This window comes from Cinclus cinclus, chromosome 2, assembly GCF_963662255.1.
Source record: "Cinclus cinclus chromosome 2, bCinCin1.1, whole genome shotgun sequence".
Taxonomy (NCBI): domain Eukaryota; kingdom Metazoa; phylum Chordata; class Aves; order Passeriformes; family Cinclidae; genus Cinclus; species Cinclus cinclus.
The window spans coordinates 1,657,892-1,681,136 of NC_085047.1; the positions used below are offsets into that span (position 1 = coordinate 1,657,892).

General features: G+C 54.1%; 2 protein-coding genes, 1 long non-coding RNA gene and 2 other non-coding genes across 6 annotated transcripts; 4 read left to right on the top strand and 1 right to left on the bottom strand.

The window, feature by feature from the left end:
• The first annotated feature begins 2,099 nt into the window (after positions 1–2,099).
• Positions 2,100–6,968, top strand: RPS3 (ribosomal protein S3). Its single transcript, XM_062511188.1, has 7 exons — positions 2,100–2,164; positions 2,987–3,117; positions 3,225–3,318; positions 4,094–4,188; positions 4,679–4,866; positions 6,036–6,232; positions 6,897–6,968. Exons 1-6 carry the CDS (start codon positions 2,135–2,137, stop codon positions 6,227–6,229), a joined length of 732 nt encoding a protein of 243 aa, XP_062367172.1. The 5' UTR covers positions 2,100–2,134; the 3' UTR covers positions 6,230–6,232; positions 6,897–6,968.
• LOC134041486 (small nucleolar RNA SNORD15) lies at positions 4,414–4,560 on the top strand. The gene has a single exon (XR_009933028.1). It is a non-coding gene; the product is annotated as a small nucleolar RNA SNORD15 (small nucleolar RNA).
• LOC134041485 (small nucleolar RNA SNORD15) lies at positions 5,555–5,702 on the top strand. The gene has a single exon (XR_009933027.1). It is a non-coding gene; the product is annotated as a small nucleolar RNA SNORD15 (small nucleolar RNA).
• A 913-nt stretch (positions 6,969–7,881) lies between the features above and the next one.
• On the bottom strand, positions 7,882–9,803 carry LOC134058181 (synaptojanin-1-like). Its single transcript, XM_062515290.1, has 3 exons — positions 9,735–9,803; positions 8,579–8,719; positions 7,882–8,251 (listed from the first exon to the last, which is right to left on the bottom strand). The coding sequence occupies exons 1-3, from the start codon at positions 9,770–9,772 to the stop codon at positions 7,882–7,884; spliced, it is 549 nt and encodes a 182-aa protein (XP_062371274.1). The 5' UTR covers positions 9,773–9,803.
• Positions 9,656–14,811, top strand: LOC134058182 (uncharacterized). Of its 2 annotated transcripts, XR_009934371.1 has the most exons (7): positions 9,656–9,792; positions 10,366–10,449; positions 11,670–11,840; positions 12,103–12,339; positions 13,087–13,174; positions 13,603–13,937; positions 14,725–14,811. It is a non-coding gene; the product is annotated as an uncharacterized LOC134058182 (long non-coding RNA). The 2 variants fall into 2 exon arrangements; XR_009934370.1 differs by having other exon boundaries at positions 13,087–13,937.
• Positions 14,812–23,245: the final 8,434 nt, after the last annotated feature.

A 23,245-nucleotide genomic window follows, 5' to 3' on the forward strand; every position in this document is an offset into this window, starting at 1 on the left:
AGCCCAGGGTTTAGTGCCAGCTGAGGGCAGCTGGTATGCGCCCAGAGCCAGGGAGGGTCATGGCTGGAGCAACGCCACAGTTTATTCCATCGCCTGGATGTCCTTTGGGGACAAAAGGAGCTCCTGTGCCAGTGGCGAGGCAGCCGCTGCCCTCTCATAGCAGGCTCCACAAAAAAGTGGGAAATGGGAAACAGCAGGGGTGCAGTCCCCAAGGGAAGGGAACCCAGAAACCTGAGTGTCCCATGTCACTCATCATGGGATTTATGGATAATCCCAGACCTGCTGCAGATCCAAGCCACTGCTGGACCACTCCTGAGCTCTCTGTGGGGAGGGGTGCAGGCGTGTCATAGCCTTTTTGGGATGTTGCCAGTCTCCATTTCAGCAGGGAGGGAGCAGAGATTAATTCACGGAGTCATGGAATGGCTCGGGTTGGAAGGGATCTTTAAAGGTCGTCTAATCTGTACCTCCTGCAGTGAGTGAGGACATCTCCAACTAGACCAGAATCCATTCCCAGCACCTGGGAGCATCACCCGGGGCTGCCTTGGGCTGCAGCCAGGGATGGCTTATGCTGAGGGAGGAATCCCACATTGCTATGTGGGGATGGCACTGAAATGTCCCCAGCTGTGAAGCTCAGAGCCCACTGGCTGAGCCAGACCATGTCTGGGGGGACAGGGAACATTCCCTTGGTGCCAAACACCACCCAGGCCTCTGCTTGGTGCCCGGCTCCAGCCCTGGTTGCTGACCCCAAAATGCTGACACGACACATAGTTTGTCCTTAATAAGCCTTGGAAAAGGGGACACGCATCAGGGTCAGACTTTTTCCTCGTATTGTGCCTTTCGCTGTCTTTCTATGATACAGAAATATATTGGGTGAGCCCCGCTTGGGTAAACTCAGCCTGAAAAATAGATGATCTTGGGCAGCTATTTTCTGAAAGTATGGTGGCCCCATGTTGGAAAACAGCAGAGTGGGGTTTGTGATGCTTGGGAGGGTCTTTCCTGAAAAATTATTTGAGACCCCAGGGCTAATAGGGCTCAAATCCTTGCACAGAGACATCCCCAGCTGCTGGACCCTTCTCCAAAGTCTGATCCTGTATGGGACAGAAAAATCTAGGCTCAGGGAGAGCAGGAATAGCTGCCTGAGGGAAAGACAGGACACACCAGAAGCCAGACAAAAGTGTTTGGTGACAGGAGGGGACACAATCTCACGCCGCCACCACCACCTGCCTTCACCAAGTGTATCCCTCCAGTTCTGGATAAGGGAATCACTGGGGAAGAGCCTTTTCCCAGCCTGGGAAGCATCTGCGCTGACATCTAGTGGCAAAAAAGTCTTTTCCCTGGCTTTTACTGATCCTACTGGTGTTCCTGCTGTGGTTTAGAACATTTTCACAGCATCACTTTAGGCTGGAAACAAACCAGACTATAATGACCATTTAATCCATGATAAAATGCAGGTTAAATAGCCGCTTCCTAGAGGCCGTGCATCAACCCTACCCATTATTGTTATTATTTTTGTAGTCCTCTACAATCCCTAAACCGTTTTAAAAATATGTGTTGTGACAGGACGCAGGGAATGGCCTCCCACTGCCGGAGGGCAGGGATGGATGGGATATTGGGCAGGAATTGTTCCCTGGCAGGGTGGGCAGGCCCTGACACAGGGTGCCCAGAGAAGTTGTGGCTGCCCCTGTGTACCTGGCAGTGTCCAAGGCCAGGCTGCACGGGGCTTGGAGCAATCTGGGACAGTGGAAGGTGTCCCTGCCCCATGGCCGAGGGTGGCCCTGGATGAACTTTAAGGTCCCTTCCCAACTAAGCCATGCTGTGATTCCTGGATAAGAGCAGAAGACCCTCTGACAGCAACAACTGGGCAGAGTACGTCTCCAGGTATAAGCCAGGGGTGAATTATCATTTATCTGTTTTATTTTATACACTGCTGACTCTCGTGTTCGTTTAACGCTGGTTTGGGACACACACAGGACTCGGCCCTCCTCAACATGGCGGCGTGGCAAAGACTACATTTCCCATCGGGCTCCGCTCTCCGCCCGACGTGCCAGCGGCGAGCCAATGGGGCGCGGCGGAAGGCGGATATAGCACCGGCCGCGGGGCCCGCTCCTTCCTTTCCGCCGGGCCGCGGCTCATCATGGCGGTGCAGATCTCCAAGAAGCGCAAGGTGAGCGCGGCCGCACGGATCCCCCCGGGCCGCGGGGCGCTGCCGCATCGCCCGCGGCGGCCCCGGCAGCCGGCGGGGCGGGGGCACAGCGGGCGGCGGCGGCGGACGGGGGAGGATGGCGGCGGATGCGGCGCGGGGCCCGGCGGGGAACATGGCGGCGGGATGGAGCGGGCGCTTCCCCGGGGCTGCGCGCAGAGGTGCGGAGCGGCGCTGGGAGCTGGGATTTGCGGGCTTTTCCCTTTGCTTCCTAGTGGGAAGGGTTTGTGGTCAGTTGCTGCCCCGCTCTGCGGGCCGGGAGGGCACGGGGCGCTGCCTGTCCTGGGGAACGAGGGAGGTTTGGGCTGTCAGGAGTCCCAGCAGCAGCTTCCAGCGGGCTGGGAAAGGGAGGTGACCCCGTTAATGATTTCCCTTAAATTACTCCCGAATTGCAGTAGAGAGCTGTGATCGCAGCGTGAACAGTGGCTGTGTCCAGCCGTGGGTCAGGCAGTGGTTGGTGTAGTCTCTTGCTAGCAGTGGATTATTCCTGAGAAATTCTGGGAAGGGGTTTCCATTTTTCCCCGCTGCTGCAGCCTGAGGTTGGCTGAGTTGGGCAGAGCACGGTACTGATAAAGTCGAGGTTGTGGGTTCAGTCCCTGGGCTGTTCATGTATATGTTGGACTGGGTGCTCCGTTTGGGTCCCTTGCAACTGCGAGTATTCTGTGATTTCTCTCAGAGGAAGAGGAATTTGCCAGGACAAGCTGTCAGGCTGCAGGAGGAATTTGGGTGAATTGCACTCAAGTTCGGAATGTGACAGGGCCTTGACTTTGACCGTTTGTCTTTTAGTTTGTCGCTGATGGCATCTTCAAAGCTGAGCTGAACGAGTTCCTGACTCGAGAACTGGCTGAGGATGGATACTCTGGAGTTGAAGTCCGGGTCACTCCGACCAGGACTGAGATCATCATCCTTGCCACCAGGTAGCTCAGCCTTTCTGAGCTGAGATGCTCTGAAGGCTCTTTGGCATGGCTCCAGTCTCACTCCTGGGCACATTTTTCTCAGATGTCCTGTACTTATTTTCCTGCAGAACTCAGAATGTCCTAGGAGAGAAGGGACGCCGGATCCGGGAGCTGACGGCTGTGGTGCAGAAGAGGTTTGGATTCCCCGAGGGAAGCGTGGAGGTAAAACCCCCTCTGGAACTGGGTGATGCAGTTGGGTTTGTGGAGGCAGCATGGCGTCAGCTGAAAGGTTGTATCAGGATAACTTGGGCTATGTGTCACTTGGTCTCAGAAATGGTCCTGCGCAGAAACACAAAATGAATTACAAAGAAACTCTTCCGTTGCAGAAGGAAGTTCGAGAAGCAGAACGTAAAGTGACACAGCAGTTATTTTTGATCCTTAATATTAGGGGTGTTTTCCCAGGGGAGGGTTGGTCTAGATGTCCTTTGAAGGGTCCATGCAAACCGAAGAATGCTGTATTTCTATTCCATGAAATCTGTTCCTGTTACTAGTTCCTTGCTCAAAAACAAATCGGGGGGGGGGGGGGGGGGGTGGAATGTGTGTGCTGGGCTGGTGCTCATTTATTCCAGCTTGGCTGGTGCTGCTGGATCCCATTATACAGGGAAGAGAATGTAAGATAAAGCTGCTGCCTGTAAATGTCAAAGGATTAACTGGATTGAATGTGGGGTTAGAATGAAGCTCATACGTTCTGTTCAAGTAAAAGTTAAATTTACTGTGCGGGTGGTGAGGAACTGCCACAGGGTTCCCAAAGAAGCTGTGGTTGCCCCCGGATCCCTGGAATTGTTCGAGGCCAGGTTGAAACGACCCAGTCTAGTGCAAGGTGTCCCTGCCCATGGCAGGCATGGAACTGGATGATCCTTCCAAGCCAAAGCATGCTGTGATTGTGTGATTGCCTTGGAAAAGAGCTGTGTTGTGAGTGTGCCTCTCTCCTTTGCAGCTCTACGCCGAGAAGGTGGCCACAAGGGGTCTGTGTGCCATCGCCCAGGCCGAGTCCCTGCGCTACAAGCTCCTGGGAGGGCTGGCTGTGCGCAGGTGAGCACAGCAGCCTGCCTGTGGGGGAAGTGTGGACTTCCATTGCCATTCCCGAAGAACAGCTCCTGTGCAGTTCCAAGGTTTAACTTGGTTGCTGGCTGCCTGTGTGGCATAAAGCTGTGTGCGTTCCTTTGGGAATAAATGTGTGGAGGAGTGAAGCAAACAGCATTTTAGGCCTTGTGGCTGTGCTGTGGCTCAGGTGTCAGTGGCCTTGCTCTCACATCCCCTCGGTGATGAGACGATGACGAGTCAGAAGCGGGTGGCTCTGGTGGTGGTGCCTCTGCAGCGTCACGTTCTGTGGTGCTGTGTGAGCCCCTTCAGCAGCAGCCTCCTGTCACCGGTGAATGATCTAGAGGCATTTGTCTGAGAAGGGATGGGAGCTGCACTCCTGACACATGAAACTAAGATTGGAATTGTGGTAAAAATACCTCCAGGGAGCCCTGTGGGTCTGGCAGAGTGGGCTCATGGCTTGGCTGTCCTCTTCCTGCAGAGCCTGCTACGGTGTCCTCCGCTTCATCATGGAGAGCGGGGCCAAGGGCTGTGAGGTTGTCGTGTCTGGCAAACTCCGAGGTCAGCGGGCCAAATCCATGAAGTTTGTGGATGGCTTGATGATCCACAGTGGGGACCCAGTGAATTACTACGTGGACACAGCCGTCCGTCACGTCCTACTCCGGCAGGGTGAGTGCCTGGCAATGCACATCCCTTTGCTGCTTTGTTGCCTTCCTTCTCCAGAACTTCAGAGACAAAAAATCTCAGCTCCTGGCATCCTGTTCTGGCAGGGTGGAGGTTTCCCACTGAAACTCGTGTAGTTTTAATGCATCTCTGATCTCACAGAGTAGTTCAGTTGTGCTGCTGTGGATGATTCAGACTCTGAAAATCCTGATTTCTTGGACTTTTGAGCTCTCACTGTGGGATTTGAACATTACATCTAAAGTAGAAGTCATTTGGGAATGGAAAGCCAAGGGGCCTTCAGCAGCCAGTGTGGTCATACCACATCACCCACTTACCTGTCGATGGGGTTTGAATGTTTCTGATTGGGAATGTGGCTGTAGATTTTCCAGACACTCTCTCACTTGTGTCCTGGGGCCTCTGAGGCTGCTAGTGACTTCCAGCTGAAGTCTGTCTGTTGCCTGGGTTTAGGAGCCCTTGGCAATTGGAATTCAGGTTTTCCTGGCTCCTCAGGATGCTGAGAGAGAACAGAGGTGCTCCAAGTGTCAGACAGTCTTCCCAGCTAAACCTGCTTGCATCTTTTCTCCCTCCTGGTAAAACACAAACGACTTGTGTGTCTTAACTGGCTTTGGGTTAATTAGTTGCAGAACTCCTGGTGTAGGGATACCAGCGCAGCCAGAGCTGTTCTTCATCTTCCCTTCAGTGATGATACGATGACGAGTCAGAAGGGACATCCTCGTGTCATTGCAGCCTGCTCTGTGCCACGTTCTGTGGTGCTGTGCCAGGGCTGCCTTGGCCAGGATGTCCTGTTCATTGGATGATTTAGAGGCATTTGTCTGAGAAGGGATGTGAGGAAAAAAAAAAGGGGGGGGGAGGAATTTCCTAGAAAAATGAACTGAGGAAGAGGACAGAGTTTAAAACCATGTTTAGAATGAGATGGGAGTAGAACTGCAGTCAGCCAAGGCAGTGAGTTGAATAACTTTGGATATGCAACTTTTAAGTTGCCTGAATTTACAACACTGATATAAAGTTGCAGTAATTAGAATAATCTTAACTGTGTTACAGTGTTGTCAGCAGATGTTTAGTGTGCAGAGAGATATTTTTTAACCTTGGTGGTTATTCCAGTGAACCTGTGCTTAATCTCTTTTGTGTCTCCCTTGTCTTGTCACTCTCTGCAGGAGTACTGGGAATCAAAGTAAAGATTATGTTGCCTTGGGACCCCAGTGGAAAGATTGGCCCGAAGAAGCCTCTGCCAGACCACGTCAGCATTGTGGAACCCAAAGAAGAGATTTTGCCCACCACCCCCATTTCAGAGCAGAAAGGTGGCAAACCAGAACAGCCAGCCATGCCTCAGCCAGTGCCCACTGCCTGAGGGGTAAGTGCCTGGGAGCAGTGGGAGGCAGATGTGCTGAGGATCCATATGGAAAAGGTTTCCGGCCACCAAAAACACTGCCAAGCTGGGATTTTGGGAAGACAGGCTGCTGTGTTGTGCCCAGCCCAGTGACCAGGGTTGGGTTTGAGCATTGCTCTGGGTGAAGGGGACAGGGCTCAAGGCATGTGGCAAAGCAGCTCAGAACACTCACCTGGAGATGATTGATCTGTGCCTTGCTCTGTGTTGTGTTCTACAGCATGGATTTGGAGACCTTGGATTATTACACTTGGAGTGACTGGGGTTGGGTGCCTTGGATGTGTTGGTGTTGTACCAGCTGCTACCAGTGTGCAGCTGGCAGCACAGGGAATATATTCCTCATGTATTCATCCTGTCCTGCCCCAGGATCCAGTTTTGGATAGCCTTAGAAACCATGTAAGAACAATTTGTAGGCTGCTTTTGTAAGGAAATAATGAGAGTTTGAAGTCTTACAGAGGAATCTGGCGAGATCTGCCATAGTGGGGGAAAAGGGGGATCATTGGACAAAAAGAAGGAAATGAGAAATGCAGTTTAATTGGAAAGCTTGGTTTGTTCTTTGTTTGGGATAGGATGATGGTTATGGAAAAGAGTTTGCCCCCCAGCTCACTGAGTGTTTTGTTTCTCGTTGTAGGGTTTGTAACTTCTTCAACCAGAAGCTTGTCTGTCCTGAAAACATCTCTTAATAAAATCACAAAAGACAGTGTTTGTGCAGGTGCTGCTTCTTTTTTTTTTTCCTTTTTTTTTTTTCTTTTCCCAAGATGTACTCCCACTTTTGGTGTGGAAGGAATAGTGAACTTCACCAGATCCTGATCCAAACAATGTGGGAATAAAGCACTATTATCAGTGACAGATACAGCTAGAGCTGTTTAGAGAGTCATGAGTAACACGCACTCCATGGAGCACTGATGGCTGTTCTACATGCCAGTCCCTTTTCCAATGCTTCCAGAATGAGGAGCTTTTTTTGGCAGTGTCCAAGTCATTGCAGCTTCTGTTAGGGTCAGGTAACTTGTGGGTGTGGATTTGTGGGGTGAGAGCAAAAGTGGTGCTCAGTATTTCAAACCTTCTGTCCTAAACTGTGAGGTGGGACTATCTGGTGGAAGTTTGGGGCAGGAATGGGAAGAGACAGGCACATCATAGGAAATAAAATCTATGTACACGATCAAGGAGTTTAGATTTTGAAGAATTCAAATCCTGTTTGTTGCATGCAAGTTTTGTTTAGGAATAGCTTTCACATCCACATTTCTTGTTTATAGGAGGTTGCTCTGCAGGAACTAGGCTGGCAACTTAGGAGCTGCAGTTTTGATCTGGTCTGTCTAGGGAGCCTTGGCCTTATTGATCCCAGCTTCTCTGGCACACCTGGGAATCTGGTTAAGTTTCAGAAACATGATGTGCCTACTTAAGGAGTCAGTGAGTGATTTCACGTTTCTGTGCACACCATTTAATGACAAGATTTAAAACAGTTAATATAAAAAATGTTTATATGGACTTAAATTTAGAAATAATCAGGAAGTATAAAATAAGACAAAGCAGCTCTGTTAGATCACAGGAGCAGGAAATGTGTGAAAGTGGGAACATCTGAAGCAATACAAGTCACACCCAGTTTTGCATATTGTCTCTTAATTCTTAAATGTTCCTATGTGGTAGATGGTGATGGCTAGAAATCTCTCCTGCTGCCTCCCAGTGAGGGCTGGATTTCCTGGAGATTGTTCCACTTCTTCGTGGTTAAAAGCTCTCCAAACCCTGTCCATTATCACCCTGTTAATCTCACAGTGCTGATCACTGGTAGAGTCAAGAGACGTGCAAGTAATGGAGAAGAGAAGGCTCCAGAGACAGCTCAGAGCCCTTCCCAGGCAATTTTTCTCTGCGGCAAAATGACTGCACACAAAGCAGAGGCTGGAGGTATGGAACAGCATCCGAATGGCCACGGCACCTTTGTTCCCAGTGGCTCCTCCCATGCCAGTCTTGACAGTATCGACAGCAACGTCCCTGAAATAACGAAACAACTGTTAAACCTTCCGGGAACCTGGCACAGATGGCTCTGGGAGGGACACACTGTTCTCCCAGCCACAGGGCAGTTTTAAAAAGTTCCAGCAGCCACTGAGCAGTAACAAGATAAAACCTCAGCTTTCCAAGCTCTCTGGGCCATCAATGAGGCATTTAAAAGCTCAGCTGTAAGAACTTCCCTCAACTACTTCACCAGAAGGTGGAGCAGCTCTTGCAGAGCCCCACGTGGCTCTGAGGATGTTTGGGTGTTAACTTGCAGCACAAGGCAACGGAAGGTGACCCAGGCTGGAGCTCGCTGGACTCACTGACCTGATAAAGGGAGCGTGCTGGGGCCTGATGAACACGAAGAGGCACACGCCCACCAGCTGCTCTGAAGCCAGCAGCACGTACTTGTAATCTCTGGAGATGGTCTTCTGCAGCTCAGCAGCCCAGAGCTTCTGATTCGTGGTGCTGGAGGTGAGATTCAAAACACCAGGTTGGAAATAAACCAAACTGAGCAGGTTTCTAGCTGGCAACTGAGCTGACAAAGCTACGCCCAAGAACCTCCAGTAAACCTTGAGGCTACAAACCAAAGCCAGCTTGGGAATGGTGCTCAAGTGCCTCCCAGCAGACACAGGCTCTAGACTGTCATGACATCCTTGTTTCAAAATCAGCCTCTACAGATGCTGCCTCACTTTTCCCTGCACCACGGACAACTCTAGGAGCCACGGCTATCTTTGCTGCATTTATGAGCCTAGACTAGAGGAGCAAAACCTAAGAACTGTTATAGAGAGTTACTTCCTGGCCTAGGGCTCAGTCAGTATTGGAAAACAGCTGTCCACAGTCTCAGATCAAGACGAAATAGCCTTAGAGACCTAACAGACTGTGGTTTTCAGAGCCAGCAGCAGGTAGGAATGAAAAATACAAGGCCTGGGAATGGCATTAGCTACACCTAGGGTGAAACTAGGGGATGCCAAGCTGACACTTGGTATCCAAAAGACAAAATCTGCACAAAGGCTACAGCATTATAGGCTTTAGGCACTCTTCCCGATGAGTTCAACCTTCCCTAACACCAGGAAACAAGAAAAGCAAGCAGAGAAAACAAAGGAAAATGGGAATAGGACTACACACACATTTATCACTGTTATCACCCACCACTAGGAAAAATGTATTTCCATAACCCAGTCTGCTAGGAGTAAAAAATCCCAACTGCACAGTAATATATCCCTGCAGCACATGGAACGGCAGTGAAAACAGTATGGAAGGAAGCCTTCCTTTATACAGATCACAGCCTGTAACATAACAGCATACCAACAACACGTGATTTTGGAAAGATTTCACAGGATTTGCTGTTCCCAGCAACACAAGATGCAGTAACTGAAGAACACAGTGAAGAAGCACTTGAGAAACCAAAATTTTAAATACCATATGACTTGAAAAAGGTGATTACCAGCCAAACTGGTACCGTGTGGATTGGATCTCCCACCTGGCATTCACGATGTTTCCTGCATTTAACTCCACCATTTCTTCAAATCCAAGGGCAAGTATGTCCACAGATTTGTTTTAGCAATCTTGAGGTAAATAGGGAAGAAGTTATTTCCAGTTTCTAATTAACTTAAAAATCAAGACTATATATATATTCATTTTAAGATAGAAATTCATTACTTGGAAAGAAATTTTTCCCTGGGAGGGTGGGGAGGGCCTGGCACAGGTTGCCCTGAAAAGCTGTGGCTGTCCCTGGATCCCTGGAAGTGTCCAAAGCCAGACTGTGGCTTGGAGCAGTCTGGGACAGTGGAAGGTGTCCCTGCCCGTGGCAGGGGATGGAAATGGATCTTAATGGTCACTTCCTATAGTGAAGTGACACAATTCTATAATTTGTATTATTTTCTGGAAGTGTAAAAGTTGCTGATGCACTACAAGTACTAAAACAGAGTAGATATGCTATTTCATCATATCATCATATCAGAGTATGTCTATCTAAGCCACAAATCTGAATTATTTTTAGGTCAGTTGAATTCCTGAAGAGTTGCTTTAGTGAGGACAGTAGGCTGGGAATCAAAATACTTTAACTCATTTCTCTGTCCCATCTTTCCCTGTGCAATGTTTTCATCTGCCAGATGAAGAGAGGAATAACCCAAATGTAAAGGACATTGTGAGAAACACAGAAAAATAAAAGGCGATGCAATGGTCAGGTACTTTACGTAAGTTACATTAATTTACCTATTTTGAATGTTCTCATGGTTATCAGACTCCAAAAGAACAATATTAGATTGAATATTTCCCTTCACTTGCTACTGTCTTGTAAAGTAAGTCAGCTACTGGGAACGCACCGTTATATGAGGGATATTTGACCTCTGAAATGGGTCCTGTTTGGTGTAAAATACCTTTTTTTTTTTTTTTTTACTGATTTGTGTTTTTTCTGCCCTTGGAGGTGTCTGAGAAGGGGAGGGTGTTCTGGGTTCCAGCAGTACTCCCAGGGCTGCTGCTTTGGGATGTAATATGGAACACAGCAATCTTCCTGCTCTGCAAAAGCAGGAGGGAGTGAGACAGCAAGTGGCAAAGCTGGGCTTTGCTCCTTAAATCCCAGAACAGCTGGGTTTAAGTTGCATCAGCCAGAGGAGGGAATGAACCCTGGTGCCAGGGGGCTTCCTGGGGGCACTGGGCTGGTGTTAGCATCTTCTCTCTTATCTTTTGCATAACGTGATTGTCCCTTGATGAGAGAAGGCAGAAAATGAGGCAGGAGGGGGAGCTCATTTTATTTCTGTGAACTCCAGCCTTGGGGCAGCTGCAGAGCACTTTGGTTTCAAAAAATGCTGCCCAAGAGAACTTGAACCTCTCTTGGGCACACTGGGATCCCTCTGTGCCGCTCCTCCTCTGATCCTTCACCTGCGAGGTGCGGGCTCAGAAACCCCTGCCCCTGCTGGATGGGTTTTTACACGTACAAATTAATTTTCTTAGGGAAGCTATCTGGTGTAATGAGGATCTATGGAAAACAGGTGGTCGGTACACTAGCTGATTGTAGGTCTTGGGCTTTTATTCTTCTTTTCTTTAACCTGTTCTTAAGAGGCCCCTTGAACTGGAAAATTGAATGGGGTGGGGGGGGAGTTGCTTTTCATTTTTTTAAGCATTGCTGTGGATTTTTAGTATGTCAAGTGACATCACCAAAATAAATTGCAATAACTCAATTTCAGGACTCTGCATTTAATTCTTTTAATGTGTTTGTGTGGGTGCAGGAAATGCCAAATCCCAAAGCAATTCTGTGTCTGTAACAGTAAGTGCAACACCTTTAAAGCCAAGTGCTCATTGTGGGGTTTTCACGTATGCTTTTATGGCCAAAAGGCTTTTCTTGTGCCCCAAAAGCCACAAGGACCCTGCCAGAAGCAGGTCTTCATTGCGTATCTGGGATTTCATTTTGCTCTAGGATTCTTCCCTCCGGTCTTCTCTCGGGATTTTGTGCCACAGGGACTCTGACCCCAGAGCCGTACAGGGTATGTGTTTCCTTGATAAATGGGAACGAGATTGGCCAAGTCTGTCAGGAAAGCAAAACCATGCCCGAGGTTTGTTTGGCCAACGATGGACCGTGAAGACGCAGGTACCAGCACTGGGTGTGAGCGCAGATACTTTTGGGTGGTGTGGTGCCTGTGGCCCCTCAGAAGTCAGGGCGAGGCTGAAGGAAGGAGGGGAGCTCCCACAGCTGCAGGGCAGGGCACTGTTCAACTGCTTGGTGCTTTCCTTTCTCTCCCTCACTTAATATTCTGAATATTAAGAATATTAGGATGAAGCTGCACTATGCTGTGTCCTTTGTGGGTTGTTGACTGGTTGTTGCTTTTTCTGGCTTTTTCATGTATTTCCAGGCGGTGCAGTGAGGAGCAAGTTGGTGGCTTTCATGATTTCTGAGTGACCTCTCCCAGAAACGGGCATCTGCGTGTGCACGTGCTTCCTGGCAAATCCAGATGTGACGTGGAAATCCTAAGGGAGGAGTTCCAGCCTTGACCACGCGTGACACAGGCTTGTGAAAATGGAAATGGCCTTGGCAGAAGAGCAGCTGTGAGGTGAAGCAGGACCGCAATACAGGCAAGCAGAAGAACCAGGTGAGGTGTTACTTGTTGGTCCTGCGTGCACCTCGTGCCTCTGCCTGCTGCCAACACTTGGTGCTGCAGCTCCACAGAGCCCATTTCAGTGTTTGTTGGGTTTGATTTTTGCGGTCAGTTCCCGTAAACAACTCCCCTGCTTTACCGGACCCATCCCTGGGGTGTGGTCCCGGACTCACCCTTAGCCTGGAGGAATTCTCTGCTCCCCTGGAGAGGGGCTGAAGGCCGGGCTTATGAGCAGAGGGAAAACAACCAAACCGTGGGCACTGTGTCCTGGATGCACGCAGCACCACGTGTTTCCCAAGTTCCCAGCACTGATGAATGTAGACAAGAAAATTCCTGTTCCTTCACTTGTGCAGCGCTCCCCCCTGCTTCCCCTGCCCTTATCCCTGGTGTGCCAAGGTCCTGCATCTCCCTGGCTCTCCAGCTGCAGCCCACCCTGTCCTGCCTGTGGCTGAGAAAGTATGGGCTGAGATTTTTTTTTTTAGCAGCAATCCATTCATTTAAAGAGCACAAAGAGCATACAGTGCAGAAGTGTCTTTAGGAAAGACATCCAAATAAGGGACTCTGCTTTTCCTGTGGTTCTCCTTCTGTTTTCACCTGGGCTGGAAGGATGGGCATGGCCTGTATTTATCATATGAAAGTGATGTTACTAAACTTGTTCAGAAGTTCTGGTTATTATTGCTATTATTACTTATTTTCTGACTGAAAACATTCTCATTTTGCCTTTCCCACGTTTTTTTCCAGGTGCTGCCCAGGGGGGACATCTGTGGCCTGAGACAGCAATTGCCAGGGAGGAAGGGGAGCCTTTGCACAGCTCACCTGCAGTGCTCAGGTGGTTGGGACAGGATTGGTGTGGCCTGAGAAGGCCTGAACAGCTGTGTCTGTGTTCTGGAGTGCCTTGAAACCTTTCTCTGTCAGGTTTTGAAGGGGTTTCTCTCTGGGATTTCTTGTGATGCAGCACCCCGGGTGTCCCTTTGTGCCAAGTCCAGTGGTAAAGGAGTGAAGAACTGGCGAGTGGGGTCTGGGATGAAAATGGTTCTGTTAAAATTAAGCAAAGAATGTTATAGGAAAAAATAATCATCTTTTTAATGTCTGAAATAGTTAAGACTAAAAATGCTGGGGGAAAGGCATTTTTATATTTGAAGCAGTGTCACCTGTCATAGATAAAACCCCATAGTGCACAATCAGAGCAGAATTGTGGAAACTGGGATCTTTTCACTTCCGCAATGGACTTCATTTTCTTTTCCTCCTCTCTTTCAGGACCGGAGAAATCATTGCACTCCTCCCATCTTTGCCAAAAGCTGTGGTGTTTGAGGAGCCAGAGCCAAGAGGCTTCAGCACCAGGGGTCTGCACTGGAGGGCTCCCGGTCCTGACCGCGCAGGGTTCCCCTTTTCTTCCCCGCTGGGATGAAGTGTCTATGGAATCTGGGATCTGGGTGAAACTGCGGCTCTGCTGGTATCCAGGGACGTGAGGTTCCGGGGGACTGCGTTTCCCTGTGGCTTTCCAGGTCAGCAACAACCGGAGGAAATGGGGTGCCAGAGCCGTGCCCCATCAGGCCGTGTTTGCCTCTGAGGAACAGAGAGTCCGGGCTGAGGTGAGATTGCCAGGAGTGCTTGGATGGATGAGCCGTGCGGGGAACGGGGAGCTCGGAATCGCAGCTGCTGCTGGATCCATGGCCTTAGGTCTGCTCCTTAGGTCTGTGTCTGTGCCAAGTGGGATTTGTGCTGGGGAGAGAGGTGCTGTGGGGAGCCAAAGGTGGAGTAAATCCTCTGTGGGGATGGGCAGCGAAGGACTGAGTAGCAGGGAAGGAGGAGAGTATTTATAAACTATATCACTGTTCTCCCAGAACTGGGGTGGAGCAGCAGTGAGGGGGGGGGGGGGGGGGGGGTTGGGTTTGGCCTGGATCTGTTATTCTTTGTGCCATTTCTAAGTGCTGTTGTATGATTTAGCATCCAATATCTTTCTAACAAAAGCTGACAGAAATTTAGGTTAAGCATTAGAACTTGGGTCCATTCACTGCAAAATCTTGTTGAGGCTGGAGGACTGGGGTGATGGCTGTTCCCAGGAAAGGTTACTTATTAATTCTGTCAGTGACTGTCAGACCTGAATGGCTGTGAGTTTGTGCTCTTCTCTCTGGGGAACTGGAAATAATTTCAGGCTAATTAGAAATTTCAGAAAAATTCAGCTAAAAACCTCACTTCTGCCACCCTTAAGTTTTCCAGGTTTTTCCCAGATAGGAGCTGCACAGAAGTCAGGCAGGGGAAATAACATCAGGGAACAGCTGTGAATTCAAAGGGAGGAACAAAACATGTACCAGGAAAGGGGAAAGGTTTCCAAAAATATTTCTGTGGTCTAATTAATAATAATTTCTCATTGCCCAGTGAGAAGAACTTGAACTCCCAGCCATTAAGTCTTGACAGTCCCCTGCAGTGAGAGCTCAGCACGCATCCACAGAGACAAGTCCAGCATCTGAAAGAAAAAAAAAACAGAAGAAAAAAGTGATTTCTTTTGCTTGCAAGTCATTTCCAGTTCTGAAAGCCCAACCAACATTTGCTTTTGATTGTGGTTGGGTGAACCATGAGCAGCGGGCACGGGTCATGCCATGGATTTAGCTGCAAACCCCGGGGTCATTTAGAGGGGACACAAGAATCATCTGTGTACGAAAATGTGAGGGGGTATCAAGGGGATTGAAGAGGTATTTTTCATGGGATTGTTGAGGTAGTTGAAGGGACCCCAGCAGAGGATTTCTCTGCAAAATCCAAGACCCCTGGGGAGCGCAGCCAGGGCTCTCCAGGGCTAGCAGGCAGGGCTGAGCCCTCGGGACTCTGCGTCCTCCTTCCCTGGCAGCAGCCGGCGAGGAAGGGAGGAGAGGCTCCGTGTGGGATGAGGCCCACGGGAGAGAGCGAGCAGAGGAGCGGCCTGGGGCTGGAGAGGGGCAGGAGAAAGGCAAAGGGACCTCGCTGGGGTCACAGAATGGACACTTGGATGAGCAGCGCAGGTGAGGAGTGGATCAGAGTTCACCTGCATGGGAAGAGGGAGGGGATCTTTTGGAGGGAAAAGCTGAGGTGATGAGTTCACTGACATTGGCAAAAGTTGTGTTTGCGCAAAGTGGGACCAGAGGTGAAGGACAGTCCAAAGTCAATCCTACCTGATCTCTGAATTTCAGGATAAAATATACAAGCTGTTAACCGAGGGATTAAAAAATACGTAGGAATGAAACCAAGAGCATTAATGAGCTTCCTGAGAATACATTACTTTGTTGTCATAGAATTCGTAACAGACTTCAGAGCTTTTGACAGTAACAACAATGGAGTTCTTTATGTGGATTAGTCAATGTGTGGAATTTGGGGTTTATCTGGATTTTGAAGCCCTCATGCTGGCCCTGACACTGCTCAGGAGGTGGTAGGAAAAGCAGGGTCAGAGCTCCTGACAGGCACAGGCTGTTTTCCCCCAGAGTGGATTGAGGAAGAATTGTTTGAGACTTCGATTGCCCCTCTGGGTGATCACAGCCCAGTTGCTGTGATTTCTATAATTCCATACATTTGACTCCCAAAGCTTCCCAGCCCAGGGGCTTGAGCTGACAGGGGAGCACAAAGATTGTTCTCTGTATGGTGCCCACATTTGGGGCTCACTGTCAGCTTTGCTAGCTCCCATCAGTTGTCCCATAGCCCCAAATGCCCTGCTCAATTCCCACTGCCATAACCTCCCAGTGCCTCATGGAGTGTGGCTATGCCCAGGCAGAGCTGCTGCTTGAACGCCAGCTGTGCCAAGAAACCAGCAGAGCTTCCAAGGAAGCTCAGCAGCATCGGGACAGAGACAGGTGTGTATGCCAAAGAATGTCCTGTTTGAAACCCTCATCCCCACCCATGTCCCTTGGGGTCACTTGACAGGGTTGCCTGGAATTCAACTGATTTGAACCCCCTTGAGCTCAGGCTCCAGGTGAGATTTTCAAGCAGGAGAAGGCAGAGGCCAGAAGCATTCGCAGCCCATGCCGAGGCAGCCCCTGTGCCCACGGGAGAACATCTCTCCCTGCAGAGTCTCAGTTCCTTTCAGAGCCTCACCAGTAGCCTCTGCAAGTTTTTTTTCCCTCAGGAAAGGCTGCACATCCCTGCCTGCAGCACACCTCCAGTGGGAGCCACCTGTGAGAAAGCTTTCCATAACTTCTGCACTCCCAGCTGGCTCCCTGAACAACTCCCACCTTCATTAAAAAAAAAAAAAAAAAAACTTCATCCCAGCCAAACCTTTGATTTTAAGGCATCTCTGGAGAGTAGTGCTTGGGATCTGATATCTGAGGGCAGATTGCCTTGGCTTTAATGCTGCTGCTGCTGCATGGATGATGGCCTCAGGCTGGAAGGGAAGGGATTGGGGGTGGCCGGGACAGACCCGGCAGCTGCGTGGGAGCTCTGGGAGGTGGGAACGGGGAATTGCTGTCCGAGCCCCTCTGCAAGCGGCCCGTGCTGCCATCAGCAGGAAATGCCAGCTGTTCCCGGCGGTGCTTTTGGGCTGTCAGTGGTCTCTGTCCGGGCTGAAGCATCTCCAGGTACCTGTTCAGGGCAGCTCCCGGCCCAGGATCCGCAGGCAGCCCTCGAGCCGCGTCCGTGCCGGCGCTGGCCGGGCGCCCCGGCGCCCTTCCCCAGGGTGTGTGCTCGGCACAGGCAGGACACTGCAGGCACAGCCCAAGGACGAGAGGTGCCGGTTCCCTTTCAGGTCCCTCCTGGCCTCCTCCTGCCCCGAGTTCCCTGACAGCTGGGACACACAGAAACACCAAGGAACGTTGCTGGCAGCGAGCAGGAGACACCGAGGCCTCTGTACAGCTCTGGGCCAGAAAAGCAGCCCCAGCTTCAGCAGCAGCCATCGTTTTGGCCTGGCAATACTCACCTGGAGGAACTGTTCTATTTACTTGAGAGTCAGATTTTAGGATCCCTCTCAACTCCAGTATATCCTCAATATATCCTGCGATCTGGAAGTAAAGAGGAAAATTCTCAGCTGAATTTTAATAAAGGAAGTTTTACCATTATAGAGCTTTTTTTTTTTTTTTTTTGAGTTGCAAAGCAAGGGGGAGCATCTCACCTGGCAGGTGTTGGAGAAGCAGCCCGAGTGGAACCGGGCCGGGCCCCCGCCGAGCAGCTCCTCCCACCCACGGTGATCCAGCCCCTCTCGTTCCACAGGGGTGCGGCCGGTGGGAGCCCCACGGCTGGGCGGACACGGGGAAGGGGGATCCAGGAGCTGCTCTCCTCCGGGGGCTCCGCACACCTGCGGGATGAGGACACCGGGAGCGGCGGGACTCGGGGTTGCCGGGATGGCACGGCGTTCCCCGTGCCCCGGCCGGTTCCAGCCGCGCTCCGAAGTCTGCACCAGGAGATTCCGCCGCCGTTCTCCCGGGCACGGTTACCGGCAGAGCCCCGGCTCCCTGCGGCCGCAGCGGGATCACGGCCCGAGTCCCACGGCCGCTGCGGCCGGAGCAGGAGCGGCAGCGCCGGGCTCGGCCCCGGCGCCCGTCCCGGGGCGGCTCCTGCTGCCCGCGGCGATCCCGATGCCGATGCCGGTCCTGCGATCCGCACCCGGCCAGCCCAGGGAGAGGCGGCACCGCTCGGAACCCCCAGCGGACCCCGACAAGACCCAGAGCCGAGCCCTGGCCCCCCCCCAGCCCGAGCACGTCGGGCTCCGCGCAGCGCCGGGAGCGGCCCCGGGGTTGGGATCGGCGCAGCGCTCCGAGTGATGATCCCACCGCATCCCGAGAGGAACATCCGCGTACGGAGCGGGGCGGGAGCGGCTCGGCCGCAATTGAAGGGCGCGGGCGGGGCGGGGCCCCGGGGGGGCGGCACCTGCCCAGGTGTGCGGGGCCCCAGAGCGCCTGCGCGGGGCGGGGCTGAGGGGATTTAAACCGCGGGGAGAGCCCGGCGGAGCCATTTGCTCCTCGGCGCTCGGGAGGGGAGGTGCTGCCCGAGCCGGGCTCTACAGCTCTTTTTCAGTGTATTTCTTTTCTTTATTATTTCTTTTTCTCTGTATCTCTTCTTTATTTCCCCCCCCCCCCCACCTCCCCTCCCCTACCCCCCTCCTCCCTCCCCCCCCCTACCCCCCCCCTCCCTCTCCCCCCTAGCCCTCCCCTCCCTCCCCCCCGGCCCGGCTCCCCCCATCCCGGTACCCCTCATGCCCCTACTCACCCTACCCTACCCTACCTTACCCTACCCCTAACTTCTCCCGCTCTTCCTTCCACCCTTGCTTCCCCTCAATCCTGGCTCCCGCTGCTCTCTCTCCCTTTCCCCTTCCCCCCCGTCTACCGCTGCCCCATTCTTTCCCCCTTCCTTCAATCCTCCGCCTCCTTCGTCCACTCTCCCTTTCCCCCCCACTCCATCTTCCCCTCTCCCTGCTGCCCTGCACACCCCGACACCCCCACCTGCCCTCTCCCTTTGGCTCACCCACCCCGACCAGCCCCTCTGCCCCCCTATTCCTACCCTCCATCCCCCCTTTCCCTCTGTCTTTCCCCCCGCAGCCGCGGGGTTCGGGGTGCCGGATAATAAAGCCCGGAGGGCCGGAGCCGGCGCCCCTCCCTTGAGTCCCCCCAAAGGGCCGGAGCCGCAGAGAGCGGCTCCCCCCAGCAGATTCCAACACTGCCCTACACTGCCGGGGTTCCGGCTTTCCCTACATCACACTGGGGGGGGTGGGGGTGCGGGGTGGGGGTCGGGGTGGGCCCCCTCCTCAGGAGGGGGTGCTGGGGTGGGTGGGGAGGGGGGGTTAGGGATGGACCCCCTCGATAGGAGGGGGTCCTGGGGGGAGGGCGGGTTAGGGTGGGGGGCGGGGGGTGGGAGGGGTCCCCTCCGGAGGAGGGGCCCCTGGGGAGGGGCGGGGGGCGGGCCCCCTCCGGAGGGGGGGGGGTCCGGGGTAGGAGGGGCTGGGGGTTCATTCCCCGGCCCCTCCCACCCGGGCCCCTCCCCTCCGGACGGGATCCGCCCCCCGGGCCCTCCCCAGGACCCCCTCCTCCGGACGGGATCCCGAGGGGGTGGGGTGGGGGGGGTGGGGGAAGCAGAGGGGGTCACGTCACTCTGAACCGTAATTACACATTGATTGCAAATGACAGCACTCTCCCCCCTTCCTAACCCCCCCCAACCCACCCGCCCCTCCCTCCCCCCGGGGGTCCCGTCCGGAGGAGGGGGTCCTGGGGAGGGCCTGGGGGGCGGATCCCGTCCGGAGGGGAGGGGCCGGGGTGGGAGGGGTTGGGGGAGGTCGAACCCCCCCAAGCCCCTCCCACCCCGGACCCCCCCCTCCGGAGGGGGCCCGCCCCCCGCCCCTCCCCAGGGGCCCCTCCTCCGGAGGGGACCCCTCCCACCCCTGCCCCCCCCCCCTCCCTCCCCCCAGGACCCCCTCCTATCGAGGGGGTCCATCCCTAACCCCCCCTCCCCACCCACCCCAGCACCCCCTCCTGAGGAGGGGGCCCACCCCGACCCCCAGCCCGCACCCCCACCCCACCCCCCCCAGTGTGATGTAGGGAAAACCGGAACCCCGGCAGTGTAGGGCAGTGTTGGAATCTGCTGGGGGGAGCCGCTCTCTGCGGCTCCGGCCCTTTGGGGGGACTCAAGGGAGGGGCGCCGGCTCCGGCCCTCCGGGCTTTATTATCCGGCACCCCGAACCCCGCGGCTGCGGGGGGAAAGACAGAGGGAGAAGGGACAGAGGGAAAGGATAGAAGGGATGAGAAGGGACAGAAAGAATAGAAGGGACAGAGAGCAGGGATGAGAAGGGACAGAGAGAAAGGAGAGAAGGGATGAGAAGGGACAGAGAACAGGGATGAGAAGGGACAGAGAGAAGGACAGAAGGGATGAGAAGGGACAGAGAGAAAGGATAGAAGGGATGAGAAGGGACAGAGAGCAGGGATGAGAAGGGACAGAGAGCAGGGATGAGAAGGGACAGAGAGAAGGACAGAAGGGATGAGAAGGGACAGAGAGAAAGGATAGAAGGGATGAGAAGGGACAGAGAGAAAGGATAACAGGGATGAGAAGGGACAGAGAGCAGGGATGAGAAGGGACAGAGAGAAAGGATAACAGGGATGAGAAGGGACAGAGAGAAAGGATAGAAGGGACAAAGTAGGGATGAAAAGGGACAGAGAGAGAGGGTAGCAGGGACAGAGAGCAGGGATGAGAAGGGACAGAGAACAGGGATGAGAAGGGACAGAGAGAAAGGAGAGAAGGGATGAGAAGGGACAGAGAGAAAGGAGAGAAGGGATGAGAAGGGACAGAGAGAAAGGATAGAAGGGACAGAGAGCAGGGATGAGAAGGGACAGAGAGGGGGTCGGGGCGCGGAGGGAAGCGGGAGGGGAAGGGCAAGGCCGGATGGGGGGAGAGGGACAATGGACAAAGGAGGGGGAAGGAACAGAAGGGGTTATCTGGGCAGGGAAAAGACAGGAAGGATGGGGGGGGGGGTCTGGTTTGGGGGGAGAGGAGGGGAGGATTTTGGGGAGAAAGAACAGGAACACGAGGAGGAGAAAGGAGGGGGAGAGGGGGAAGAAGGAGGGGAGGCCGAAAGGGTCGGCTTTGGGGAGGAGCGGGGAAGGGGGGAAAGAAGGGGAACACGAGGAGGAAAAAGGAGGTGGAGAGGGTTCGCGAAGAAGGGAAGCCGAAGTCCGTTGTGTCCCTGTGCGCGGAGCTCCGACAGCAAACACCCGGGCGCGCCGCGTTCAGAGCGACAAAATGGTGGCCGAGGCGAGTTCCGGGAGTTAAATCACCTCGGCTCCGCCCGCACACCTGGAGCCACTCACAGGCTGAGCCGGGCCCGGGACCGCCCCCGAATCACCGCCCCGGGACCGCCCCCGAATCACCGCCCCCGCTCCCTCCGGGCCCCGCCTCACAGAGCCCCGGTTCCCCACTCTCCCGGGCTGGGGCGGGACCATCGCTCGCCGCCCGGCCCCTCTCCCCTGAGCCGGACCGGGGCTGCTGCCGGCGCCGGCTCCGGCCCTTGGGCTCCGGCTCCTGCCCGCGTGCGCGGGGGCTCCCGGGGCCGGAGGAGCGGGGCGGCATCGGGGCCGGGATGGGGACCGGGCTCGCCGCGGGCGGGAGGAGCCGCTCCGAGACGGGCGGTGGGGCCGAGCCCGGCGCTGCCGCTCCTGCTCTGCCTGCGGCCCCGCCGGGACTCGGGCCCGGGACACCCCGAGCCCCGCCGGTCCCGGCAGCGGCGCGGGGAATATTTTATCCAGCGTAGGCAGAGAATTCTGCTAGAGAAACCCCAAAAATAAAGGATGCTGGAGGGGGGACTGGAGAAGTGGGAGGGGCAGGCAGGGATTTTCTGCTTTAAAATTTAAAAACGCACAGGGAAAAATAAATCTTTGGAACAGCTCCTTTGCAAGCCTGGACTGGCGTCTGTGTGATCTGCTCTGATTCCAAATCTGCCGTAAGCTTTTCAACCCGTGAAACTCCAATGAATTGCCAGGTGCTGAGCACCACAGAAGATAATGTGAAAAACGCTGCCCGTCAGCTTCCGAGTGTGGGAAGCGCGGCAGTGCTGCCGCCTTGTGGACAGAGATCAGTAGTGCAGCCACCCACCGAGCAGGAGCCCTGGCAGTGCTGCCGCCTTGTGGACAAACAGCGGTACTTACGCCCGTCCAACTCGCGGGCGCCCGAGGCCCCGCTGAGACCACAGGCCGTGTCCGAACACTTGGGAAACGCAGCGCAAAAATCGCGCCGGGGGGGATCGGTGCGGTCATCGCGCGCAGGCAGTCCAGTAGACGCACCGGGGTCCTTATTTTCCCGCCCTTTTTGCCGCCATCTTTAGAAGGTCAGACGAGTGTCCCTCCGGGCGCCATCTTGGGAGTGGCGCAAAGTGACTTCCGCCCTTCCTTCCGCCATCTTTAGTACTGTCAGAGACCACTTCCTGTCTGGCCGCCATCTTTGTTGTGGTATAACCCTTAAGGCCCCCTCACAATGGTGGTTTTCGAAGTCGCCTGCCTGAATCCGGCCGCGACGCCGATCCCGGGTGCTCGGGACACCGCTGAGACCACAGGCCGTGTCCGAACACTTGGGAAACGCAGCGCAAAAATCGCGCCGGGGGAATCGGTGCGGTCATCGCGCGCAGGCAGTCCAGTAGACGCACCGGGGTCCTTATTTTCCCGCCCTTTTTGCCGCCATCTTTAGAAGGTCAGGCGAGTGTCCCTCCGGGCGCCATCTTGAGAGTGGCGCAAAGTGACTTCCGCCCTTCCTTCCGCCATCTTTAGTACTGGCAGAGGCCACTTCCTGTCTGGCCGCCATCTTTGTTGTGGCATAACCCTTAAGGCCCCCTCGCAATGGCGTTTTTCGAAGTCGCCTGCCTGAATCCGGCCGCGACGCCGATCCCGGGTGCTCGGGACACCGCTGAGACCACAGGCCGTGTCCGAACACTTGGGAAACGCAGCGCAAAAATCGCGCCGGGGGAATCGGTGCGGTCATCGCGCGCAGGCAGTTCAGTAGACGCACCGGGGTCCTTATTTCCCCGCCCTTTTTGCCGCCATCTTTAGAAGGTCAGGCGAGTGTCCCTCCGGGCGCCATCTTGGGAGTGGCGCGATGTGACTTCCGCCCTTCCTTCCGCCATCTTTAGTACTGGCAGAGGCCACTTCCTGTCTGGCCGCCATCTTTGTTGTGGCATAACCCTTAAGGCCCCCTCGCAATGGCGTTTTTCGAAGTCGCCTGCCTGAATCCGGCCGCGACGCCGATCCTGGATGATCGGGACACCGCTGAGACCACAGGCCGTGTCCGAACACTTGGGAAACGCAGCGCAAAAATCGCGCCGGGGGGATCGGTGCGGTCATCGCGCGCAGGCAGTCCAGTAGACGCACCGGGGTCCTTATTTTCCCGCCCTTTTTGCCGCCCTCTTTAGAAGGTCATGCGAGTGTCCCTCCGGGCGCCATCTTGAGAGTGGCGCAAAGTGACTTCCGCCCTTCCT